At 38.9% G+C, this 10,926-nt stretch overlaps 1 protein-coding gene across 1 annotated transcript in view; it reads left to right on the top strand.

Annotated features, from left to right (window-relative positions):
* LOC119412846 (inositol 1,4,5-trisphosphate receptor type 1) overlaps positions 1 to 10,926 on the top strand; it is a 130,162-nt gene that overhangs the window by 9,481 nt on the left and 109,755 nt on the right. The window contains exons 3-5 of the mRNA XM_037679883.1: positions 6,888 to 6,997; positions 7,518 to 7,604; positions 10,297 to 10,481. Coding sequence (XP_037535811.1) covers positions 6,888 to 6,997; positions 7,518 to 7,604; positions 10,297 to 10,481 — 382 coding nt within the window. The remainder of the gene's footprint in view (positions 1 to 6,887; positions 6,998 to 7,517; positions 7,605 to 10,296; positions 10,482 to 10,926) is intronic.

Genomic DNA, 10,926 nt, shown 5'->3' with positions numbered 1-10,926 from the left:
ATCCATCCATCCATCCATCCATCCATCCATCCATGGATCCATCCATGGATCCATCCATCCATCCATCCATGGATGGATCAATAGATGGATTGATGGATCCATTCATCGATGGATTGATGGATTGACGGATGGACTGATTGATGGATGGATCCATCCATCCATCCATCCATGGATGGATCAATAGATGGATCGATGGATCCATTCATCGATGGATGGATGGATGGATGGATGGATCCATTCATCCATCCATCCATCCATTCATCCATGGATGGATCAATAGATGGATCGATGGATCCATTCATTGATGGATGGATCGATGGATCGATAGATCGATGGCTGGAGCCGCTAGCTCTCCAGCATTCCTCCGCCTGCACCAGCTGAGTGAAACGAGCGCGCATGGGAGAACTCGCTGTTGCAGTTCTTCGAAATTTAAAGTGTCAGTCAAAAATTGCGTTACGGATATGAAAAAAACGTGTATATAAGTCTCTTTGGCGTATAAGTCGCAGGACTGACAAATCTGTGCAAAAAAGCGGCAGTTGAAACAGAGCCATGTTTACCACTGTGAGGCATCCGCTCTTCTTTTACCAACAGTCTAAAAACATCTGGGCCCTGAGGAGACCAGCTGCTGGAGTTTTTGGAGGGGAACGCTGTTCTCTTTTCTGATGGAGGGTTCTAGCTGTTCACCAGTCCCCGGTCTTTCCTGGGATTTTTTTGTTTTATGGTGCTCTAAATATTTTTAGTTGATTAGTGGTGAGAGAGGCCAGTTCAACACCTGGACTCTTCTACTAATCCATGCTGCTATAATGAATCCAGTATGAAGTTTACCGTGGTCTTGCTGAAATATGCAAGGCCTTCCCTGAAAAAGTCTTAGTCAAGATGCGAGCATGCTGTTCTAAAAGCTGTGCTTACGTTCCTGCACTGATACCTTTAATGATACTATCTCCATAGATGTCACAATAAAAAAAATCTTATTTTTTGCAAACACTGGTTTGATGTACAGTATTTACTGTTTCCTTGGGTTTATGAGGTATGAAAATCATTGCATTTTGTTTTTATTTATGTTTTGCTGCCTTAAGCTTAGACTACTAGAGGACAAATTGACCTAATTTCCTTAAATGAATTGTTAAAATTGAATAATTTTCATTTGATACTATTTATATCTTAATATGTGATTCTTCACCTGCCATTGTGTATCTGTTCCTCTCAAACCCAGCCAGTCAAAGCAGATGGCCGCTTGTCCTGAGCCTGGTTCTGCTAAAGGTTTCTTCCTCATGAGGGAGTTTGTTCTTTCCACTGTCGCCTTCATGCTTGCTCAAGATGAGAGTTCTGTGATGGAGTTAAACTCAAAGCAGTCTGCTCCTCAGATAAAGTCTTAAATTATTATTTTTATATATGAATGTTTTTGTTCAGTGCCCTGAGATGACTTCTATTGTGACTTGGTGCTATATAACTAAACTGAACTTAATGGAATTGAATTGTTTTAGTCAATGTCTCAACTTTTAGGAAATGAAGACATACTGTAAATGTTAGTTTTTTTTTCTCTGAGTGATTTTAGCTCAGGCTGTCAGTGTTAGTTGGTGTATGTTTTAACTGTACAATGATGGCTTGTGAACAATTTCAGTCTCTCAAACACACGAGCACGCAACAAATATGGAGAGAGATGGCAAAGTGTTTGCAGATGACACTGGAAGTGCTCCAATTAAGCAATTCCCACATAGATTAGCTTTGGTTAACAAAGTTTCACAAAGCAAATGCCCAGCATTTCAGCTAACTCGGAGACAAACGTTCGGTTTTATTGAAGCTTTAGGGTCAAATTAAAACAAGTCGCACACAATTCTTTAAATCTCTGCAGCCAGGTCCACTGGGTCTGTCTGTCACTGCAGAGGAATGCCTAACATTCCTTCCTAATGTAAACGCAACACCCTTCTCACTTATAATCTGTCTCACGGAGCCTGTTTCTGCACTGACACATCTGCCTTTTTTAACAGCGTTTGAACAACTGAAGGGCACCTACAGCCAGGGGTGCAACTGCGTCACAATCACTGATTTAACACTAATTTTGATTTATAAAAATGGGAAAAAAGTTATAGCCGAGGACGTCTTAATCCAGAGGTTGCAGGTTTGATCCCAGGTGCTAAACAAAATATTTCATGAGAATGTGTGGCTGCTGAAATAGAAAATAATAATAATAAAATGAACTGTAGGCTTAAATGTTTTATTACACCATGAAGTAAACTGATTAGTACAACATAAATTTAGAATATTAAAAATTTTGACTATATTTTAAGCACTGTTACAAATGGACAGTGAATTTAAAGGCTGCAGCCTTTCTCATCGGGGCAGTAAAGCAGTCGCCCAATCATGCATTTGAAATGTGAATCAGCTGTTGGGTCTGGTGCTGCATGGTCCTGTCTTTCTTCCCCATTTCCGCCCTGCTAAACCTTAGCTATGAAGTGATCTTATTGTTTTACAAATTAAAGATTTTTTTTGGCTCTAGACCAGAACTTACTGGCTGTTGTATATCTCTAATCCTTTTTTATAGCAGCATGTGAAAGCCTTTATAGAGATGGCATTCCCTTACAGATTTCTGCTCTGCCTGCCCTTCTCTGATCCTGCCTCTGTTTTTGTGTTCACACTTAAATATTTAAATCTCATCCAGCCTTTACTCGGTCTTCAGTAATAACTCCTCACCATCTTGTGTCCGTTGTCAGCTCAAGGCTCTGCTGCTGTCAGAGAAACAACACGGGCGAGCTGGGTGGTTTATCTAAGACGAGCAGCAGAAGCTGCCCTGTCGTCAGCGCCTCGGCTCTCCTGGTGCTATCACTGGGAGGAGAGGACCTGCAGTCAAGGAAAGCTGTTGTCTCTTGACTCATTTGTTGCCTTTGACGTACATTTGTTGCTTCCTTGATAATCTCTCCACCAAACTAAAAGCGTCGGAAAATGCAGAGTTATCCACAGTTCTCTTCAAGTCCTTGGTTAAACTAATCACATCAGAGAAAAACACTCAGATCATCAATGCATTTAGAGACGGGCCTCTATCTTTTGACACGTTATAGTGTGAACATAGTTATTTTCATTTTATGGCTTTAAGGCTCTTTTGTGGCATTATTCTAAACAAGACTTTAAAAAAAAAACTTGTGAAAGGGGCAACAGATATTGTCTAAAGATTTAGAAATCTATGAAATTCTATTATATTCAAATTAGACCCTAAAATTAAATTGAAAGAAGATAAGTTCACAATTACATGAAATCATTATATAGTAGTCTCTTGTTTATTGGGGAGGGATCCGTACTCTGAAGCCCCACAATAAGTGAAAAACCGCAAAGTAGGAAAAGTAGTACAAGTAGTAAGGAATTTTAAACCCTTCCTACACTCTTGCAATATTCTAAACAATGTTTCTAAACTCTAAATGCTCTTAAAGAGCACAGAATATTATGATCTCAGCTCTCTGCCACGGCTGCACTCTGCGCTCTTGGCCACGCCCACTTCTCCGCTGCAGAACAGAGATCGACAGAAGGAGGGAGGAAGAGCAGCTGGAGGAAGCTTCTCCTGCAGTGTGGGCTGCACACAGGTGCAGCAGGTGTTAAATAATTTAAAATAATTTATTTTAAATAAAAAATTCCATGCTGATCGTGTGGCTCATCCATCAATCAGCCAATTGTGTGTCATGTCCAGTCTTATTTTGAAAAACCGCAATAGAGCGAGTCCGCGAAAAACGAACCGCAAAGTTGTGAGGGAGTACTGTAGTTTGATAGATTGATATTTATTGTTCCCAAAGGGAAATTCAAAGATCAAAACACAAGAAATATTTACCTACATTATATTACAATATAATATATTGTATTATATTATATATTGCCTATAATTATTTATCTATTAGATAAAATAAAATAAAAAAAATAATGCTTTTTTTTTTGTTTTTACTTTTTTGTGCGTAACAAATGGACTACCATAATCAAATTGTTCTGATGGTGATTTATGAATCTTTGTGCTGTCAAAAAGTAAACTTAATTTAAATCCATTAATGTTGTTTCCATGCTCTTATCTTGAAGCAGTGCTGACCTCCAATAAACACCCCAAAGCTCAACGGGCTTCTGGATTGTGAAAGTTCTGGTTTAGTCTCCCACACCTGCTTTTTTGTGTGAACCACCCTTGATTTTCTGTAATTTGATTAAATTTGTTTCTGACGGGGAGATGTTATAAAAAGCTGATAGCAACGCTGTTTACATTTTGTGCTTGCTTGATCTGATCTCAGTCATCCTCACATTTGTGGGTTTTGTAATTTTGTTTAAGGATCTTTTATAAGTGTTTCCACAAGTGTTTACAGAAAGCAGTGATGGTGTTATTTACAAAACAGCTCATTCGTGTGCTGCCGGTGCTTAGCACTTTGTCCACGACAGAATGGGCGTCTAAGAACATTTTCCTTCAATTGTAAGTCAGTTTTTTGACAAAACACTTGACTCTAAGAAAGAAGACGGTTTTGGCCAGTTTGACGATAAATCATAATTTTGTAAAAGGTATTATTTTGACATGCACAATTTAACACTCTGGCATCACAAACTTATTATTTGTATTTGTTTTTTGCAGATATATTGATTTGGGGACCTCATTGACGGTTCAGTTTCCTGTTTAGTAACACTTGTACTGCTTTATGTGTCATCCTTTGTCTAAGTCCAGCTTAGGATCAAAGGCATAAAGGTAACAGAAAAAAATTAACGATTCTTACCAGCTCAAAGTTTGGTGTGGTAGTATCTGAGACTCATTTAAAACACATTTCCCAAGTGTGTGAGGTTGGCATTTAAGGTTCAAGGTTCTTTATTGTCATTTTCATCACATGCGGTGCATGAGATGGAACAAAATTGTGTACTCAGGGTCCTAGTTCCACCCAAAAATATAAAATATAAAAGAAACAGTATACAAGGATCTAAGATATACACTAAGATAGGCGTTAAATGAATACTAAACAATTCACTAAATATCCAAGATATTCGCTAAACGCTAATAATGTAAAACAATACGGTGTATTAAACAGCAGCCCGAACATGAGTCTGTAGTGAGCAGATGGGTATGAATACAGCAGCATAAAGGCAAGAGATCAGCAGCACAGATAAGTCACATATCACCAATTAAAGTGGCATTACTGTTAGAGTAGTAGTTAGCAAAAAAGCTCATGAACCATTCAACAGATGTTACTGAAATTTTCAGAAAGTAATCAATGTGCAATCATAACAATCAGTTCTATTCAAGATGGCCACCTCAGAGTCACCGTAATGCCACTTTGATTGATATGTGCTGCTGATTATCCATGCTGCTGATTTATTTCATGCTGCTGTGCTCATTCATACTCCTCTGCTCACACAGACTCATGTTAGTGCTGCTGCTGTTCAGCGTATTGTTTTTGTACTATTAGTGTTTAGCATATTTCTTAGATTAGTGCATTTCTTAGTTTAAATATTAGATCCTTAATACTGTTTCCTTTACTATATATTTTTTTGCTATTGTTGGATGTAAATGAGACACTGTGTACACAGTTTCGTTCCACCTCATGTACCACATGTGATGCGAATGACATTAAAGTAACCTTGAACTTGAACTCAGCTGGTTAAATGCTAGGCCTTTAATTTCACCTGATGCGCTTGTGCCTTTCGAGTACGATGAAGCTGACAAGTTATGGGTAAGCACTCAGTGTTATGTATTTTACATCCCTGAGCTGGGTCATGGGTAGTTGTGTGAACTATAAATATAGGTATTGACACAATCAGCAGAGTTTTCACATTCTTCCACTCTCTGTCTCTCCGTCTTCCTCATTTTTCTTTCACTTCCTTTTCTTTTTCTTACCGAAATTTGCATCAAACATGAGAAAACGTTGCCTAACTAAGAGGGCAAAAAGGGGTGAACTTTAGATTTGGATCATTTAACTGTGAGGCGATGAATCGTGTGTGAAAATATAGAAATTCAAAGAAGAAAAGGAGAGATGACAGAATATCGAAGGAGAGGAAGATAGGGAGTCCCCACCCTCTCCCCCTCTCTTTAGGCCCAACTCCCCTTTTCGTGGCTGGCCTTATTTGGTCATGTAGCTGCAGCTCGAAGGGGAGAGCAGGGATGGACAGACTGTTCTTTTCCTCCTCTCTTCACCCTCGCAGAAAAGAAAGCGGTGGTCTGATGAGAGATAAAATCAGAAAAAAGAGCCAGGACTCGGAGGGAGGAGACGAAATGTGTCCTCACTAAAACACGCGCCGTGAAAGTCCCATTCATTTGTCGCTCGCTGCAGAAGAGGAACTCTCCTGTGTCAGAAGAGGAACTTTGCTAAAACTGTACCCACATGCAAATGAAAGGCCTGTTGTCCCTGCCAGCAACTTTCAGCAGGGTTATGAAAATGATCAGCAAATTTAGACGCTACAGCAGCTGGTTGTTGCTGTGGGGACGTGCTGCAGCTCACCACTTCTCCTTAGAGTGTCGATTGCAAACAGAGAGTTTATTTAATTGTGGTGTTACTTATCGTAATCTTAACCACAGGATGCAGCCACATTTTACTTTGCATGTGCAGCACAAACGCACACAAACACATGCTGTGCTGTCCCTCAGCTCCCCCCTCCTCAAGCAGAAAAAGGCCTTTGATCTCCATTCAGGAGAATTATTAATATGTGTTTGAAGAGCAAACACACTCATGTCTGGGTCGTCTACAAAGAGCAGTTAATAAAATAAAGTAAATAATAAATTTTACGCTGTTTTAACAACAGAGACGTTTAAAATTTGCTGCGGTCTGGACCTTTCAAAACTGATTCACTCGCGTTACATTCGTTGTCACGTTTCCACAGATTTCTCAGCTTCGTTTTCCATTTGTGTGATGTATTTGAATTTAAGCTTTGCCCCTGTGTCTGTGCAGACTGCCTCTTCAAACTTTGCCCCATGAACCGCTACTCAGCCCAGAAGCAGTTCTGGAAAGCAGCGAAGCCCGGAGGAAACACGGACGCGGTGCTGCTCAACAAGCTCCATGTAAATAAAGCAGCATGTTCACTTCACAACAGCCAGTGTGCAACACATAACGCTGCCCTTGAAACTCACAAGATGACAGAGGCCTTAGAAGGCTTAAAAAACTAGTTAAATGTGCAAAAGTACTGTCTGTGCACAACATAATACTCATTAAAAGTATTTCCTGTTTTAGATATATAATGGTACAACACTTCCAAGTTCTTCATATATAGAAATGTCTTTCTGCCTTTAAAACTCTCATTGTTCTTCTGCAACACAATACCATTTAAAGAAGTCTATTTAACTGAACACTCAACAAAATAAAAGCTCAAAATCGTCTCTGTTTCCATGGATATGTGAGCTCCAGTGAGCTCCAGGTAAAGTCCTTCTGCTGAGCTGTACATTCTTTGGCTCAGATTTCTGTTACTTTTGTGCCGCAGTGCTTTATTTGGAACAAACTGGATTCTTTTATTCGACGATGTCTTTGTAAAAACTGTGGCAGTAACCTAAGGTGCAGTTAGGATTTGTGTTGTTTGTTTCGCAGCATGCAGCTGACTTGGAGAAGAAGCAAAATGACTCTGAAAACAAAAAGCTGCTGGGAACGGTCATACAGTACGGCAACGTCATCCAGGTTTGTTTCTCATTAAACTCTTCCTTTTACCATAATAAACAAATGTTAAAGCTCCTGCTAAATTTAGTTAGTTTTATGTCTGTCAGTTGCAGTGAGTTATTTATGGGGCATGGTGGTACAGAGGTAATGGAAGGTGAGCCTGTGATATGGAGGTTGCAGGTCCCCAGATTGACACAATATGTGGGTGAGAAAGGTGAACCACCTTCATTTTACCTGAACATTTCATTGCGTTGTTGACCTTGTGCTAACCTGCAAATGACAAATAAACAACATAACATAACGTTTGCGCCCCCCCACTCCCCCTTTCCGGCTCTCTGCTCCACATGCGGTAAGAAAAAGGCAGAGTGAATTTCTCCATAGGGAATTAACAGAATATAATACTGATTGTTGTTATTCTTTTTAGAAATATTCTGTTTGTGATCAAAGCTTGACTGCATGGACTTCAATGTAGGATCCTACGTGAAAGTGAAAAAAAAAACATACTTTAATTAAATAAATATGACTTAATAAGCTGTAATTCATCTCTAAAGTTCCTAAAAGACATTAAACCAAACGCAAATCTAAATTTCAAACGTCTTGTTTAAAGAAGAGTTGCTTACTCCACCATCATTTATAACAAAATCTGTCTGTTCTGATGCGACTGCCACAACACTCTCATCTGTCTCCTCTTGTCTTTGTGTAGAATTTATTAGTTTTTCTATAAATTTTACAAACGGTTTGATATTCAGTACTACGCAAAAGTCTAGTCGTCAAGAGGCTGGAGTTTCTTGTAAACTAAAAAATTTGAAGATAACATATTACATAACATACAGTATATACTCAGTCTTTATGAAGAATATTTTAGTTTTTCTTTAGATTTTGGGGGTTACTTTGATTTATTTTAGGTCTAGGAATTGACCTTGCTATCCATTTAATTCTGATCTCTGAGTCATTCAGGCATTAACAGACTTCTAAACAATCAGTGGATGAACCAGTGTCTAGAGCTAATTACTGTAATTTTCGTTGTTTAAGTTGCAGTTTTTTGTATAAATTAGCATGCCTGTGACTTATACAGTGAAGTGACATATTTATGTTTCCCCCCATATTTATAACTCAATTTTTGCCTGAGATCTGATGATTTCATTCATTCTGACATGAAAAATATTGAACACTACCATTTTCAGCCGCTAGAGGGCCCTTGACTAGTATGGCAAGCCAAGTGTCTCATTAATATGTTAAAGTGGCTATTAATGAGACATTGGCTTGCCATACGAGCCACCTTCATCTTGCTCCAGAACTCCTGGAGCAAACGTCAGATCAGCTGCATTTTGCCGCACCGCCCAGGCGAAATGCAGCTGATTTGACCATTCAAGTGCATTTATTAAGGAAAAGTTCAACTGAGACATAACTTTACTATATTGTTGAACAAAAAAGTAATTGTTGTTAGGTGGTTATCTTGGTAAATTTTGAAGAAATGCACAGCGAGTCCTCCTTGTGCGTGCTCCTGCTTCCGCAAATCAATTTTTGAAATGCAGCTACTTTGACCGTTAAAGTGAATTTATTAAGGAAAAGTTAAATTGAGACACAGCTTTGCTATAATTTAAAGCAAACAAATAATTGTTTTTAAGTGTTAATCTTGTTTAATTCTTGTTAAAGTCCTTCTGTCGCGGCCGCCATTTGGCAGCCAATCGATTTTTGACACAAAACCCGCCCACGTTTCCAGGTGGTCAGCGGTGACGCATAACAAACGAGACGCATCAGCGGTGATGCATAATAGGTGTGACTTATACAGCCAAGCAACATATTTATGTTGTTTTCCACTTCAGTAGACTGATTTTAAATTAAGCCAATTATACGTCAGTGCGACGAGTACAGCGCCAAGTACGGTAGCCAACAGCTATCTTGCCTTCTTGTAGCTGTGTAATTAACACTGTGAGTCGCTAAAACAATATTTGTCAATATTCCTTTAGCTAAATCTAAAAATTTACCAGCATGAGACAAGAAAAAGTATTTTTGCACCATCCCAAAGAGCCATTAGCCGAACGCTTGTTTTCAAAGTTTTCTTATTATTACTGGAATTAAATTCTATCCCAACCTGCTGTTGTACATAAATGGCACTGCTAGCTAAAGTACCCATTACCACATCTGTTTCCACTGGAGTTCTCAAAATATTTTTCTTTACATTTTCTGTTTTATGTAGTTTCAGTTTTGAACTGAGATAATTTGCATGTACGACTCAGCCTTTTAGCTTTTTCAACTTTTCCTCACAGTTTAGCTTATGACAGTTGTTTAAGTTATTTACCATGAAAAATAGTTGATACCAACATTTCTTATGTGTACCACTCAAGTGTTGCTGAATACCACCAGTTGTATTTATACTTGTAGATAATCAACAGTTAGTTTTCTGTAAAGATGCAATTTCTAGAAACCGTTTATTTGTTGTGGATGAAGTTTTATTATGTTATGATCTGCTACAAGGAGAGCGAAGAAAATAAATGGAAAAGTTATCAAAGTTTTAAAAAAGCTTTAAAAATTACGAGAACATTTGGCTCCTTGGAAGCAAAGAATATATACATTAGTATGTTTTAACATGTGTGCACACAATATTGTTTTTTCTGAATTCTTGCCTGTTGTTGAGACACATTTAAAAGCACTTCCCACTTCTGATCCGTTTGTACCAAATATTCAACCTTCGTTTGTGTGATTCTTACAGCTCCTCCACCTGAAAAGCAACAAATACCTGACGGTGAACAAACGGCTGCCCGCGCTGTTGGAGAAGAACGCCATGAGGGTGATGTTGGACACTGCGGGAAACGAAGGCTCGTGGTTCTACATACAGCCCTTCTACAAGCTGCGCTCCATCGGAGATAACGTGAGTCCTCAGCTCTGTGGCGCAGGGTGAGAACTGAACTCCATGGGAATCTGTGCCAAACGGGCGTGAACTGTGCTGATGAGATGGGACTTGGTTTCTTACTTTTCAAATTGTTAATTGGGTTTCATTTGCCTTTTCTTTGGGAGGAATATGCTGGCCGTGGCTGATAATGGCTTTTATTCCAAGTTCTTATCAAAGAAAGATTAGCTTCCAGTTCTATATGTGTTGACATCGACTCACAACACGCTTGTTTCTCGTAAATAATGAATGCACAACACAGTCAGCATCTAGGCAATCTGCTCCTGGAAATAAACCTAACATTCTCATCATTACTGTTGGAGATATGCAGTTTTTAATAGGGGTGCACAATATTATCGGCATGGTATCGGTATCGGCCAATATTAGCGATAAAGTTAAATATCGGATATCGGCCATTCTATCAAAATAACTCACCGATATAAAAGGCGCTTT

This window comes from Nematolebias whitei, chromosome 7 (assembly GCF_014905685.2).
Source record: "Nematolebias whitei isolate Nwh7 chromosome 7, NemWhi1, whole genome shotgun sequence".
Classification (NCBI taxonomy): domain Eukaryota; kingdom Metazoa; phylum Chordata; class Actinopteri; order Cyprinodontiformes; family Rivulidae; genus Nematolebias; species Nematolebias whitei.
Note: the sequence above shows the minus strand (reverse complement) of the source record. Positions and strands in the feature narration are given on the sequence as shown.